General features: G+C 42.6%; 1 protein-coding gene across 1 annotated transcript in view; it reads left to right on the top strand.

Moving 5' to 3' along the window:
- Positions 1-15869, top strand: part of KLHL14 (kelch like family member 14) — a 52907-nt gene extending 37038 nt beyond the window's left edge. The window contains exons 3-8 of the mRNA XM_026051605.1: positions 3031-3120; positions 7717-7795; positions 12516-12706; positions 12831-12989; positions 14854-15011; positions 15474-15869. Coding sequence (XP_025907390.1) covers positions 3031-3120; positions 7717-7795; positions 12516-12706; positions 12831-12989; positions 14854-15011; positions 15474-15614 — 818 coding nt within the window. The 3' untranslated portion in view covers positions 15615-15869. The remainder of the gene's footprint in view (positions 1-3030; positions 3121-7716; positions 7796-12515; positions 12707-12830; positions 12990-14853; positions 15012-15473) is intronic.
- Positions 15870-16340: the final 471 nt, after the last annotated feature.

Genomic DNA, 16340 nt, shown 5'->3' with positions numbered 1-16340 from the left:
TCTCATTTCATCCTGATTAGCTTCTCCTTACCCTTTCCCTCTAACTCACTGACTGACACGCTAAAAACTCACACCGGGCTGTGGCTGAGCGCGGCGTGCAAACTTCTCTTCAAATACCCTTCTTGCTGGGCAGGCAGGTGTTCCACTGAGCTGAAATCTGAAAAATGAGAAGATGTGGTTTCATGTTCTTAAAACTAAATAGCAGACAAAGGCTGCTGTGAAATTAATGTCAATGGCATTTGGTCAGACTGCCAAGGGGTCCCAATTCTTCCTGTGACAGCCAGGCAGCCCCCGGGAGCTGGGAAGGTTGTTGCTGCTGGCAGCTGAATTTAGCACAGTTGCTGGTGCTTGGTGTGGGCTGTATCTCCCCAAAGTTGGGTCCTCTACAGACATCTGTTCTTAAGGAGTTACGTTGCATGGCAGAAGTTTCCTTCTGCTTTCAAAGGACGTTTTATAGTAAACCATTTTTACAGTTAAAACACTTTTACAGTTTTATGTAAAAATGTTGTGGATTCCCACAGTTCTGAATTGGAGAAAGAATTTGGGATTAGGTGCAGGCAGCAGTGGGGGTAACTGCACGATTTCCCTGCCCAAACTCCCTTGGGGATCCTAAGTGTTGTTCTGCGCTCCTGGTTTTGCTTGGCCCCATGTCACCTCGGTGGTGGTGGGACTGCAATTCAGGACACTGACAACAGCGTTTGCCCCAAAGCTCTGTAAGAAACAAAGACCATGATAAAGGTCTGCACCATATTCTCACAGTCTCCTTTCCTTCTGGTTCCCAAATAATGTTCTCCTTCCTCAGGCCAACTTCCCTTTAGCTTTCCCATGAGTTACTGATGATAGTTCAGGTCTTTTGGGCCCAATCCCGTATCAGTGGGAATGTTGCCATCAAGTTAAGTAGAAGCCCGGATTAAGCCCTTAGTTTTCAAGGTTTAATTATCATCATAAGTGTGGGAGTCTTACTGCATAGTTTATATGCATGGGAATAGCAGAAAAGCTTAAAATATAATTTCTTCCTCTACTGGCCCTGTTTGTATCAATATGGAGGATAAATAAACAAAAGTGTTTGCAAAAATGAAAGCACAAAATGAGAAAAATATGCATGTGTGCACTGTTCTTTTTGATAAATGCTGTGTCCCTTCCAGTAGCCCAAAGGAGGAATTTGGCCAAGGGTTCAAACGTCGGCTTGGACATCATTTGAAAACATAATAGAGCAGTAGGTCAGGTAGAAATCAGCGGCCTGCAGAGTGATTCCTATGGGTCTTTTCTTGTCAGGGGCACCCCAGCAAGCGTCTAAGGGAGACTGGATATTCCCTGTGGGAGACCCAAGTTCATTCCGTAGTGCATCCACAAAATCAAGGACAATGCTGGGGTTCTGAAACAAGAAAGATTTTAAAATGAGAAAATGACAGAGATGAAAGAATGAAGTAAATATGAATTGGGGGTAAAAAAAGGTATCAAAATATCTCTTATTCTTTCATCCTACTTTGAGCGGTATATATTCTTATGCAGCACCTAGTGTAGCATTACTTCCTAGTTATACACAGTTTACCAGTAACAAATAACCTTAATTAATGCATTTTTACAGAAACCAGCTGCCCAGTTTAAGAACTGCTTTGCTTATATAACTCGTAAGAGCATAGACTATGAAAATGATATTCGACCTTTACTGAAAACTAAAAACATACCTTACTTATTCATCATTGCCTTGGCAAAAACTTTGGTAAGAAGCTTAAATGAGCCCACTTGATCTTTAARAAAATGTGTCCTAAATAACAAAACTGTGCGTATTTCTTCCTATTATTATTTGCATATGCTATACTGCACAACCGCATTTGAGAAAAATAAAAGATAATAAAACAAATGAAATGAGAGATATATCACCCGAAATAATCCAAGTGTGAGATAGGCTGCCTCTTTTTTTTTCTTTTTCTTTTTTTTTTTTTTGGCATTGGCAAAAGAGCACAAAGTAAGAGCTGGCCCTGAGTCATATTGATTTCCCACTGCACTGGTTTCCTAAGTGCTCTGTTGATCCGTGTCAAGCAATAAGTTCCCTGCCTGTACATGCACATCACCTCCCCATTTGTCCTCACCTAGATTTAAGGTGCCCATATGATGAGCTGAACAAGGACATCATTTTTCCTACTGGTGTCACTGGGCCAAAACTACTGCATGTGGTATGATAAGTAAGGCAGCACCTACATTTACCATTTAATATTGCAGTAGTATTGTAGGGTGCAGCACATTGTGGATATATGCACCCTGCTTTTTTGTTTTTGCATGTGTGTGTCTTTTAGTACTTGCAATGGACATGTAAATTAAATAATAAATTGTTTATTGTGACTGTAGCTAGACCTTAGCAATCCCAATACCTCCCCAAAAACGCCTTTTGCAAACCCAATGCCACAGTTTTGATCTCTGTTAACAAAGGGCTTCCTGATTAGATGAATAGAAAATGTGTGATTGTGCCGCTAATGACATTGTACAGGAAATTAAGCGTATACATTTGGAAAAGGCATTAAATCAGCAGGACCTTAATTTAAAAACTTAAAACTGTATGGAAATGCAGCTTGCTCATTGCTGTGTAATAGAAAGCTACTGCACACACTGACTCTTCTGGTGAAACATTACCAACGGAACAAAGCTGGGCTGAGGTTTGCTGATGTTTCTGAGCGTACGAGGATTCCCAGCAGCTTTTTATTTTCAGGAAAATATCYGACAACTTCACCCCTTTGTATTCGTTGCTTTTCGAGGCAGGTGCAGCATAGGGGCACATAGGGCAGTTGGGCAGGTGCATGGATGTGGAAGGAGCAGAATTACAGCGTTTTTGCCTCAGCTATCTGCAAGATTGAATGATGTGAAATGATTGATAAGTGGCTTTGTCTGCTGTTAATTCACTGAACACGCTTGGGGTGATGCATTCCCTGATATTCCCTACAGATTTAATTCCAGTTTTGTGTTTTGTACCTTTGGAAACAAAATATGAAATCAGTGCCCCGAGCTGATACCGAATTCTTGTTCTGCTTGCAGTTATGCCATATAACAGTGCCCATCACTGTGTCGTGGAAGTGGAAAACTTCTTGTTCGTGTTGGGAGGGGAAGACCAGTGGAACCCCAACGGTATGTATGTAATGTTAAAAACATGAGCAATATCCCCTGCTCTGGGTCTGTCTGTCAGGTTGGCTGCTGAGTCATTAGCGAGTGATGTTGAGGACCCTTAGCCTAAACGCTGAACTAGTCAAGGCTACGTGTAGATAGTGATGTAATAAATATCTGGTACTTTAGCATTAGCATCACCGTCATTCATCAGCTCCCGCGTCCCCTGAGAAATGCCACAGGCAGCAGAACAGACTCTTTCAAGTGCATGCACCAGGCAGCAGCTGTTAAGAATTTTAACCTTCATTTCCAGTCTCCTTCCAGTCATAATATAATAATGCAATTGCAGGAGATGAATAGATGAATGCTTCTTTTCTATTGTCAAACCAGATACTCGCTGCTAAAGTTGTTAATGTGTTAATTATCTAGACTCYGAGATTCTGAAACTGGTCCTTCTTTCAGCCTTTTGCAAGAGCTTCTCATATAGATTATCTGCTGCTACCTTCTTTGATTTGATTACTTCATAAATTTACCGCAAAGAGAAATTAAACAATTTAACAGGCTTCTGAGCAAAGCRAAAGGAGAATACCATGCCTTGCAAAATTCACAAAATTGTCAAGACATTGTTAAAAAGCTTGCACACAAAGAAAGAGTTGTAGTTGTAGCAGTCTGTGTAACAGAGATAATTATGACTGAGAAACCATAAAACAGCTTGCAGGTACACATTTTTACTTTAAAACACCAGAGGATCCAGCTGAAATTACATATACTGCATATATTTTATTGTGAGTGCCCCATTTCAGCATCTGCACTAAACCAAATTATAGAAAATTGTTACATCTGTTCACTTCCTAAAATCGGAGACAAACAATCCAGTCTACCCCATAAGCATATTTCCGGTGTAGTTAAAAAATATCACTGCATGTTTTAGGAGAAGAGCCTTTCAGCTCTATTGTTGAGTTTCATACTAAGCAGGAGATAGCATCGATGACAATTATTATTAGGAGTATCAGCCACATTCAATAACCGAGGGCCCCTGTTGTGCTTGATGACAGGCATATGGATAATAGAGGCAGGCCTTGTTCCAGACAGTTTAAAATTAAATAGCTATGTCACATGAAGGCTGAAAGGAAAGAAGTGCAATCAGCCACAATATAGAGATGTGGAAACTGAGTCACAGAGTAACACGTAGACTTAAGGAGGGATATGTGTCCCATGTCTGAGACACGAGATGAACACAACTGTCATAGCAAGGTGATTCATAAGCTGGATGGTACCTTAATTTTTAAGACCATCTAGATCAAGTCTTGAGCTGGAGACATTGCCACTGGAAGGATAGCAGAACTTCTTGTTCTGTGAGCACTGAAGAGTTGCAACTTGTCTATAAAAAATAAAGGCAGAGTAGGAGTAGGAGCACTACTGACACCGGTCTCGTACAAGTGAACCCCAAGAGAAATGAATCTTGCTCATTTCATGCAAAAAGTGGACTTGAAAATCACCAGCTACATCCTGTGCTCTTGTGGTCTAGTGCTTTCTTCAGGCTAGACTAGCCAAATAGGCAGCTGCTGCTGGGGACTACTCACTTATATACGTTTACATTTATGTAAAGGTCCTTGTCTGCTATTTTCATAGCARAGTAGGGACTTCAAATGGACCTAACTGGAGCTGTCCTGCCAGAGCATTGCGGAGATTTCAGTTTGTGTGAGAATGTGCTGATACTGTGACAGCAGATGGAGGTACCTTTGACATGGGGAAGGTGAGGCCTTGCTGTGCCCTTCCTTAGCCATTGCACTAAGGTGACCAGCGAAAGGACTAGAGGCAATGGCTACAAACTGAAGCATCRGAAGTTCCACRGGAACTTAAGRAAACATTTCTTAACAGTGAGGGTGACAGAGCCCTGGAACAGACTGCACAGAGAGATTGTGAAGTCTCCTTCTMTGGAGATCTTTAAAACCCKCTTGGAGGCAGCCCTGTGCCAYGTGYTCTGGGTGACCCTGCRTGWGCAGGRGGWTTGGACTAGATGACCTCTGAGRTCCCTTCCAACCTTAAACATTCTATGATTCTATGACTTGCAGATCTTGAGGCAGTCTGTCAATCATGGGGAGCGCCTCTATGCCCTTTGGGCTGCATTTCCRGTCCCAAGGGATCCCTATACAAGTGAACCCTCAGAAAGCAACTTGCAGAGCTCTAGTGTGGATTTAGGAACACCCTATGTATGTAACCTGCAGAGCCCTCAACTTTTGTCATAGGGACAGAGACCTTCCTGCAGAGAGGCCTTATTTCCTCCCATCCTCTTCGCTTACTAGCCCTGATTTCTGTTCATTCCTCTCAGTTTCTAGGTGTTGACAAGTGTTTCCTGGTGTGTGCCAAGCAAGGCAAAATAATAGGTACAGTTGTCTCTCAAACTGAATGCCAAAATTAACTTGGAATGAAAACAGTTATACCAGGCAGCTTAAATAGGTCATCAAGGCCTTCTCACAGCCATTGCATAGTCCCCCTTACTACTCCTATTGGAAAGCTGTTACAGAACCAATGGCTCTAAATGACTAGGAGCTCTATTCTAATTTCCAGTCTAAATGTATTCTTTGGCTGTCTAAATCACCTCGTTGTCATGCAAAAGTTGGCCTTTAGCTTAATAGCTTTCCCCTCCTGGAGATATGCTCCTCTGATGTGTTACAGACACCATTCCCATCTYCTTTCAGCTTCTGTTTTGCTGCATACAACAAGCCAGGTTCTTTAGTCTTCTCCTACTCCTGTCATCACAGAGGTGCATCTCTGCCTCACCTACTTTGGTTGCATCTTACTTCCCCTCAAGTGATCAGATTTATATCCTGTATTCCCACTTTAGACTCATCAAAACTTTCTTTTTTTTTTTTTTCTTTACTAGAAGTGCCTGCCATTGTGAGCAATACAATCCTCCACATGCTTAGCACTTGTCCAGGATATGAAGTTTGYATGACAGCAATTGAGCTGCTATGTAACCAATAACCACTGTAGTCAAACGTAACTCTGAAGGATGTAGTAACTCACACTGCATTAGATCCTTCTAGCAGAAGTCCAAACTTATGATATGTACTTACTTTCTTTTGTACTTTTTCTTTGTAATAGAAATAGTTTAATAAATGTCCAAAGCAGTGTCCTGACTAGCTCCAGATCTCATTGCTTTTGCTGCTTATTTAATCTATAGCTCTCAATACATAGATTATTTTAAAATCTCTTTTTAGACTAAGAGAATTCAGATAGGGACCAGTAACAAAGTCTGGCTTCACTGAACTTGATGGCAAAATTACCACTTGCCCTTAGTGTATGGGAATCTCCCCCTATGAGATGCATCTGAGTAGTGCTCAGCATGCTGGGCCCTTGGTCTTCATTAGGCACCATGCTGGATTTGAAGGGAAGTGCTGCATTATTCATCAGTCATCTGCTTTCCTCTTCTCATATGGAACATGCTCTTAACAGAAAGAGAATGAGTTAGCTTCAAGAAGGAGAGGTMAGCATACTTTCTATATTTCCTTGTAGAACATGAGCTAAGGTTATTATAAATACAAATTTTAACTGCATCATGACTCTTCTTTACAATCTTAATAGTTTATTTACGTAGGCTGAAATATGTGTAGAAAGAAACAAGGAAAGAGAGCCAGACCCACAGGAGCTTTTCCCGTGCAAAAATATTCACCTTGTAGGATACTCAGTGACCATTTATATAACTGTGACATCTGCAGTTGGGTTATTCTGCTGTCCTCTGAAGCCTCTAATTCAATTTTTTAGTCATAGATACATAAACAAAGGTTTCTTTTTTTTCCAAAATCCTTGTCTGTTGAAGTCTCAGGTGTCACAAGCAATTGCCATGCACTCTCTTGCTTCGGTTTTCTTGCTTTGATGTCAATCTGCATGTAAAATAAGGTGAAATCTTAATATCGTGAAGACATGAATACAATTCTTGGGCTTGACAGCAGGAATAAGCTAGTTAGCTGGTGTATGTTGCTCATGTTTCTATTTTAGCTAGCACACTTGGAATAAAACCCTAAGAGTATATTCCCCCTTCGATGCACATGTGTAATTCCTCTGAACTTACACTGAAAGTAGATGGTAGAATAAACCACCTAGTGCAAAGACTGCCTGCCCCATGCTGATGGCTTATGCAGCTCCTGGTTATTTGCGCAATATTTTTCACCGTGTTGCACATAGGCATGAAGTGAGGAGAAGGAAAAACACATATTCTCCTTAGGATTTTTTTTTTCCTGAAACAAAATAGTCTCATCGTAGCAATACCACAGGAATGCCCTCTTTTGGGCAGTAATTTTCTTTAGTGATGTGATTTATTGTGGCTGTGCAAGTACCACAGCATCTATAACGACGGCTAAATACGCATTTTCAAGGTCTTATTACAAAGAGCAAGAATAATTTCTACTACTACTGCTAACAATTGCTAATTCAACCCTTGTAGTGCCCTGTTTGTTGAATTATTACTGTACCCATAGTGAAATTAATACACTGTTTTAAAAGGGAGAACCCTTCATAAAAGCTGTCAACTTGTGAAGTACATGTAATATATATTACAATCATGATGTTAAATACATGAAACAAACAGCTGAGTGTCAAAATAATCTATCTTTACAGGGAAACACAGTACAAACTTTGTTAGCCGATACGATCCCAGGTTTAACAGCTGGATACAACTTCCACCCATGCAAGAGAGGTAAAAACCTACTATGTGTTTTTCCATTTGTSTTTTTATCATGCTAGGAGCAGCTGAAGCTTGGCTTAGTTCTGGGGGTAAGGAGGCCTTACAGAAACATTGGCAGTATGGAGGTTAAACTGCAATGTGCAGTTGCTTCTCCTTTGTCTCCTGATTTTTTTTTTTAAGTATTCCAAATTCACAAGTCCAGATGCCAAATCCTGTGGTGCTAACTGATGCAAAATAGCCAGGGACTTTGTGCAATTACTGGTTGCCTGAGTATGATCTGAAGGGTTTTTTTGAAGTCCCTGTAGCGTCCTGTCATACTCCCTGACTGAAATGTCAGGATGAGTTAGCAGTAAACAAGCATAATTATAGCCAGATATCTTATGCAGAGCAGAAACCTTCACACGTTGACCCCATCGTGTTCCACTGCACCAGCCACAAGAAGCTGTCCTCAACCTGACTGACCCTGTCAGAGGACTCTTGATCCTAGGAGGTCTTTGGCTGAAGTTGCTGTCAGCCAGGGCATATTAGAGTAACTTGCATTTTAATCTTACTAGGTACTGAAGAGCAGAGCGGCAGGTGAACTTGAGCAGCGACCTGTAAAAGTCACCTCTGATTCCAGTTGCTACCCTGACAGGGAAAAAAGCCCCCCAAACCTTAACTGAATGATACATGTTTCTTCATAAAAGGGCAGGCAATGCAAAGTTACGACGTTTTAGGAAAAAAACATTCAAAGAGTTGTCCAGCCTTCAGTTCAACAACATCCATCTTGTCATGGATCTTATGTACAAGCTGTCTCACCCCACCTTCCTAAGATATTCTCCATATTCCACAGGCTGACAGTATTTTGACTCTTTTTCTGTTTGCCATCCTCAATGTCTGGCAGTTGTAAACACACTGAGCTTGAGACAGCCATGTGGTTCAGGTGTGTATGTCCTGGAAATGCATGGAAATAGGGCTGTCTCAGCAAACTTCTGGGCTAAAATGTGTGTGGAGCTTTTGAGGGGCCCCTGCCCAGAATTCAGTGTGACYGACCTGTGTCCATGTGCAGTCCCCGCTGTGGTGCTTGTCACCCAAACCACGATGTATTTAGCACCCCAGCACTTCACAGTTTTATTCAAATGTAATGGTCCACTCATACATGGTCCCTTTGGCTGGGGCTTTCATATGGCAGCGTTATTTGTCACCTCCTGTGTTCATGTTCAGGTTATGTAATTCAGAGGCTTGCCCATTATTTTCTTTGAAAGGCTCCTAAGCATAAGCTGGAAAACAAGCTGGAAAACAAGGATTTCTAACTAATTTTGTAAAATAGCTTGAATGGTGAATTTTCTCACCCCTTAAAGTATTGCAAACAGGAGACAGTTTTTTCGTAATCCCCATTCCCGTACTCAGACAACATTCCCATCACAGTCAGTATTGTCCCCACAGGAGCCCAGGGGGATGCCCTGTGTGTGAGGGTGTGATGCCAGCACCATTGACAAGCGGGAGAGCTTAACGGTTTCTTCCACGTCATTATGGTCTGTCAAGTCCAAACCTGCTTAGGAATTTAGGTGTGAGAATAGCTGGCTGGAGGGACTGTCACAGCTGCTTGGGAATGGCTGCTAGGTAAACATGGGGCTCATGCACAGGCAGTATATTCTCAAGGTAAAAATCTGTATGAAATAGGTGATGGGTAAAGTTTTATCCCAGATCATAAAATCTGTATCAGATTGATTTCACTGTACAAGCTATRAAGAAATGTCTAATTCTGTTACAGATTCAGAACCATCAGCGTGTTTTTGTTTCAAGCCAAGTTTGGGCTCTTTTAATTTGAAGAATATCTCAAAAAGACTTGCTTCTCAAAAGTATGGGGCATTTTCAGTTGCATGCTGTTTAGAGAAGCCAAGTGCTGCATTAGCTATTAAAATACCTGTCTGCTTGACAATAGTCAAGTGGGATGTTTCGTGGAAAGCAGGTCAGTTAACTGCAGCCAAGAGCCACAGTGCAGCCCTACTGCTGGAACCAGAGGGCCCATCAACCTAGGACAGCCCCRGTATATGGAGTTTTACAGTAGCTACAACACTTTACTCTTTTGTACATTCCAGTTGAAAAGGTTTTATCTGCAGTCAGCAAAAATACTGCACTGTACCAGGGCATGAGGAAACGCAAGTGGAAACAGGCTGCTGTCTTACTGAAGCTGAGTGAAATGGGAAGAGATTTCTGAGAAGAAAAAGAGATAAAACTCTTTTCACACAAAAGTTTCACACTTTTTCTTAGTCTCTGGCTTTATTAAGAGCATTATCGTTWATTAAAATGATTGTACTTTTAAAACAGCAAAACATACTCTCTGAAATAAGGCCTTGACCCTGAAATAAGCCTAGGTGTTGGGGTGATCTGTAATAACTCTGGTAGCTTTAAATCTTCCTGATTCAGGGCATCAATTCATTGTTTCTGAGAATCAGAAAGAAATGTTAGAAATGTTTCCTCTTTATGGGTACTTAAGAGAAAAAGGTTGTTGGATTTTTTATTGAGTGAGGGGGGATGAAGGAAGTGCGTTTTAGAGGTGGATATATATCAAATACTGGAGAAAATTACAAAATTACAAAATTACAAAATAGCTGTCCAAAGGTCCATACTCGCATCCCAAGGTATATTCCAGTTATCTTGTTAAAATGGTCAGTCTCTTCCCAGTTTTATGAATAAAAGGCTGCAGTGCTAAGATAACTATATTAGTTTTCAACCTGGATCATATTTGAGAGCCATTGCTTAACAGTGTTCCTCTTGCACTGTGCATCATCAAAAAGTAAAAACAAAACCCCACACCTTAAAATCTTCRTGGCAGGAGCTGCTGGGGGGATCCTCACACTCACGCAGAAGAGTGAAGCTTGCTGATGCTTTCATTTTTTGCTCCTTAGAGTGACACTGTGTGGATGAAACCAGGAGTACATGCACAGAGTAAGGTTAACAAAACCCTTGTTAAAGTAGTAATGCCTGCCAGTTGCACCTGGCTCCATCAGACTTGAAATGGAAAAAAAAAAAAAAAAAACAGGAAAGGAGATAGAGAATCTGATATTTGTGTAGATGAGTGTACATGTTTTGTACATATTTCTTATTATCAAAGCGAGTCTGGTTTTGCAAACGCAGTCTGATGCACGTTTCACCAGAGCAGCCTGAGCCCCAGCTGAAGCTCTGCGGCGTGTGGTCAGGTGCAGGCTCTGSGGCTGTGCTTCCCTTTGCCCTCACCGCTGTGTCTGGCCTGTGGCTTCCTCTCTGGAAGCCTTAGGATCCCAGTTTTCTCTAACACCTACAAATGCTGCTGAACGAGAGTGAAACCTGCTGGCAGACTCTTGTGGAGACAGCCCCCGGGCAGGCGTAGATACCCATATGGGGTGATCATGTACTCTTTGTTTCCATAGAAAATCAGGATAAAAACATAGATGCCCAATTTRCCGCTTGACCATGCGGGGCAATATATGCCTCTATCTGCCCATTGACAGATAAAGTAAATGGTCCTATTTAATCCATCAGTTTARCTGGAGACACTTAGCAGCTTCCTTGCCCCACTCTTTATGGTCTTTTCCTTTCCATGGCTTCATCCCCCCGGCCTGTGTGTGCCACTGTGGAGACCTTGCAGCGAGGGGAGCCAGCCTCAGCATCCGCGCTGCCCGTGTGCAGGCAAGGCCGGGTGCCCATAAGGCAGCTCCTCACCAGCATGARCCCCCTCAGAGACACCCAAACTATTGAGTGAGGCCCACATAGCCCGTGGGGCTCCACGTCCTCCCCACACACCCGAGCACATGGCCTCTTTCCATGGCCGTACATGTGCGGCCCTCCCCCGGCCTGAGACCATCCGCCATTTCAGGCACGTTTAAGAAAGAGTGAAGTTCCCCAAAAGGTTAAATTACCAACAATTCTGTGAAAACAGCTGGCTAAAGAAGACAACCCTACCTACCCCAGTGTGTTTCAAAATGGTCTGCTCTTCTATTTTTACTTCAGTAACGRGCACGTACTGTTAATTTTGGAGGCACAAGGAAGATAAACTAATACAAGTCCGGCAGTCCTGAGCATAAAATATAATTAGTTCCCTGCCTGCATGAGGTGCATGTGGAATCAGACAGGTGGTTGAAACTTTGTTCAAAATCAGTTGAATGGAGAGGGCCCCTTTTGATTTAATGGGCGGAAATGTAATCTTGTGCCTAGCTTAAGGAAAGTTGTTCTATTTGCAGTACTGCAGAAAGAAAAAAAAATGATAATTGAAGAAAAATTTTGATGATGTGGTTCTCTTAGTAAATTGGGAACAATGACCCTTGAAGGACCATAAAGAAAGTGAATGTCAAGATAATTTATTATTGTTACATTATCTACCTCATTTTTCACTTTGTCTTACTGAGTTGTTATCTCCCTTACAAGGTAATGCCCCAAACATTAGTGAGCACCTTTTTATCTTCCACGGGCGTGCAAAAGCAACAAACAGTTTGGGAAAGAGGTCTGTTTTCTGCCAGATTTATGTGTGCTTAATTGTTTGATACCAAAAATAAAGTATGCATTTGAAAGAGAGCATGTACTTGAGTCCTTGATGAGCAAGGCCCCTGTAGTCGTGAGCGCAGCTCCGTGCCTGGGAATCCCCGGGCGCTTGTGAGGGTTTGAAGCGGCCGCTCTGGCAGTGCCGGGAGGCAGGGGGACAAACCCCGAACGCCGGGCTCCGCTCATTGCCTCGCCGGTGCCCTCTTCCCTTTTGCCCCGTGCTGCGCTCCAGGAGGGCCAGTTTCTACGCCTGCCGCCTCGACAAGAACCTCTACGTGATCGGCGGGAGGAACGAGTCCGGCTACCTGTCCAGCGTGGAGTGCTACAACCTGGAGAGCAACGAGTGGCGCTACGTGTCCTCCCTGCCGCAGCCGCTGGCCGCCCACGCAGGGGCCGTTCACAACGGCAAGATTTACATTTCAGGCAAGTGCCTTCTCCACCCCGAAACATGGCTCAAGGCTTGCCGCGAGGCAACGGATGCCTGTGTTTGTGTTAAGAAAGGTGCCCTGTGTTTGCATTACTGAAGCGAGGTGTGTTGGTTCCGCAGGCGGCGTTCACAACGGAGAGTATGTGCCCTGGCTSTACTGCTACGACCCCGTGATGGACGTCTGGGCCCGCAAACAGGACATGAACACCAAGCGAGCAATCCACACCTTGGCTGTCATGAATGACCGGCTGTATGCGATTGGAGGCAACCACTTGAAAGGTCACATTTTTAAGAGCACACAAGCGTTTCAGGGCCCCCCCGTGCCAGATAAAGAACATTTTTGTTAGGCGGTCTTTGTTAAATACGCTAAAAAGCAGGCAACACAATTTAACAGGACACTTGCGCCAGCAATTTTGAAAACATTTTATGCAAATTATTTTAAAATTATAACAGTACATTAAATATATGAGTAATGAATGCTTTAGATAATAAAAATGGGAGCTTCCATTACTCAAAGGCATGGACAATTTGTCATTACCAAGAATTCAATGAAACAAACAGATTATTCTTTGACCCGAAAGTACCAGCAATATTTTCCTCTGTAAATCATTTCCCAAAGTGTGCAGTTAGAGAGAGCTTTATTCAGAGCAGCACACAACAACAAGCTCTTGTTTAAATAAAATAAAAAAAATAGCCATTAAATATTAGGACTAGAAACTTCAGATCTCTTTTTTTTTGTATTAAACGTAGCTTGTTAATTCCCTTTTTTTTTTTTTTGTTTTTTTTGATTTCTTTTAGAGGGCTCCTGCTTTTGCCTTTTGAAAAGCTCTTGTTTTAAAATTACTACTACTTAGGCATCTGGAATTCTTAATACTTCCATGCCATTGCTATTGCTGCTAAAGAGATTCTGCTTAATGCAGTTGGTTCAGAMAAAATGCAGAATTCCTGCTCCTTTGCCCCGATGATATTTGTCAGTTTATACTGACAGTTTATGCTCAGATTTTTCCTTTTTTTTTAACATTTCCCTCTTCACACTGATCACATGTGTCTGGTGGTTATTGGAGAGCTTTCTGGCAGATTTTGGGCAAGCAGCAATGGCCCATTGAGAACTTTACACACAAAACTTTTCATCACAACTTTTCATTCTTGATATAACATATTATAAACACAGTCATTGGGAAGTACCATAGTCTTTCTCCAAAAAATGAAACTTACCTTCTTCCTCGAGTTGTCCCTTGATGGAGAAGAAAGGAATGCCAAATAAAGCATCCTGGCATATTAAAAAAGTCAGAGCTTTACTGTGGTGCTTTCACAAAATTTTGTTTGAGATGAAGCAATGCCTAAACAGTGGAACAGGAACCAGTACTCCTGGGTTCTGCTCTTGTGTTCAAGTCATCTACTTGCTATTAAACCTCACGGCCTGAGAGGCTTGCAACCCGTCTGCCCCTTGCAAGGCAGTGGCTGCTTGGAGCCATTCTTCCACCTCAGCCAGGAAGGACAGGACAGACATTCTTCTGGTTACATTTTGGGTCACCTAGATGGCTGTCACATCACTACCRCATGCTTAGGTTACCCTTTAAATCAGCTTGGAAATTGAGACAGGTGCTGAATGTCACAGCTTTCTTGCAGCTCCCTGTCCCTCTGAAACCCTCTGATGCTRAAGATGGCATCAGCTGTCTTCACTCTTCCTTGGTTGCTAGTCACTGGTTGCTTGGTGAAATTCAAGCTGGTAATTTCTGAGTAGGTTAGATCTGTCCTTCAAAGAAGGTTGCCAGACCAGTTTTTCCCTACATATTCAAACTGGCACTAGCATGGATGGGTAAGGAGAAATATTCCCTGCGTCTCCTTTTAGCATTGCTGTGTTGTCACTGAGTGATTCTTTCTGATCTGGTCAGGTTCTGGGGTTTGTAGAACACCTGTAGAGCTGATAGTAAATGGTTTAACAGATTTGAACTGAAATAATGATGAACGTCCCAGGAGATAGCTTAAACATAGATGGAACATTTTCTAAGGAAAGTTTAACAGTAATGCTGTAATTGTAGCAATGTAATTTTCATTGTACATTCATAAATCTAAGAATGCAACTAAAAAAATAAAGTGTGGTTCTAATACAGATTTGTCTTTTCTCCACCTTTTCCTCCAGGTTTCTCCCATCTTGATGTCATGCTCGTGGAATGCTATGATCCAAAAGGTGACCAGTGGAATATTCTTCAGACTCCCATCCTGGAGGGCCGCAGTGGCCCCGGCTGTGCAGTTCTGGATGACAGTATTTACCTTGTGGGAGGCTACAGCTGGAGCATGGTAAGTGCCTGCTCTCTGCCAGCSCCCCGGGCGTTCCTCCGAGCTCCCGAGGCAGCGCCTACCTTACACAAGAGAGGAGGGGAGGGAGAAGCTACCTGTTCTGAGAATGTGCAATATGTTTTCAGCTTTGAGTTTTTCTCTTTAGATAAGTTATTTTCAGGTTGTGTTCTCTGATAGGATGTATAAATGTGTTGGCAAGAGTGGTTGATGAGGCTGGAAGCCTGTAGCTCTGCTTACAAGGTGCTTGTAAAGCAGACTGGTTTGCAAAGGCTGGACCCTCAGCCTATTTGAGAAGAAAGTCAGTGTACGGGTTCTTAAACTAGTTCTTAAACTGAAGCCCCAAATCCTTGGGGTTTTTTTTGTTTTTTTTTTTTTTAAATAGCTTTTCATCTTTAAAGCTGATGTGTCACGTGGATTCAGCTCCAGCCCTGTTTCAATATGACTTTTTGCTCTCTGTTGCAGGGGGCCTACAAATCTTCTACAATTTGCTACAGTCCCGAGAAGGGCACTTGGACAGAACTGGAAGGGGACGTGGCCGAGCCGCTGGCGGGCCCTGCCTGCTCCACTGTCATCCTGCCAGCCTGCGTGCCCTACAACAAGTGACACTCAGGGACACCTCATGCACCGACACGAACACGCGCCGCCTTGGGGAAAATAGTGACGGGTGACCTAAATATTTTAATAGAACGGACTTCCTGCTGAAAACAGACATACATAATGGACCCTTATTCCATGTTTATGCTTTAGGAGCAAAGAAAAAGAGAACAAAAAGCAAAGTGTTGCCCCATCTCAGATAGATGCCGGTGTCTGATGAAGCAAGTAGCCAAAACGCACCGAACTTTACATGCTGACAGACTGCCATTTCAGACTAATTTTAACATTTTCCTGCTGCAGAGATATTCCTCACATCAAAATTATCTTAAAAAAAAAAATGAAGGCTAAATGTTCAAATGCAGCCTGAARAGCCAAGATCAGTATTGTGCATTGTATCTACCTGCATGTGGTCTGTGTTGAAGTCATGAGGATGTTGTTTTCATGAACGCTTCAGAATTGAGATAGTGAAAAGCTCACACTGCACTGCAGAATTGTCTCCTCCTCTGTAATCCTAACCTACAGCTACTTCACATGCTCTGCAAGCAACACAGCATCAGAAGATCATTAAAGGTAAAGAGGTATCATTGGGTTTTGGCACAGCGTGGCTTCTGATCCTCTCTGCCTTCAAAGTCCCCATGTGTAAGTGTAGCAGAACGCAGACTGCAATGAAAGCCATGCTTTACAGAGCACTTCTTGCAACAGCATTTCAGGGATTAGGATCAAATTCTTCTCTTA

Source organism: Nothoprocta perdicaria, unplaced genomic scaffold (assembly GCF_003342845.1).
Source record: "Nothoprocta perdicaria isolate Ctin4 unplaced genomic scaffold, notPer1 scaffold_77, whole genome shotgun sequence".
Lineage (NCBI taxonomy): Eukaryota > Metazoa > Chordata > Aves > Tinamiformes > Tinamidae > Nothoprocta > Nothoprocta perdicaria.
Note: the sequence above shows the minus strand (reverse complement) of the source record. Positions and strands in the feature narration are given on the sequence as shown.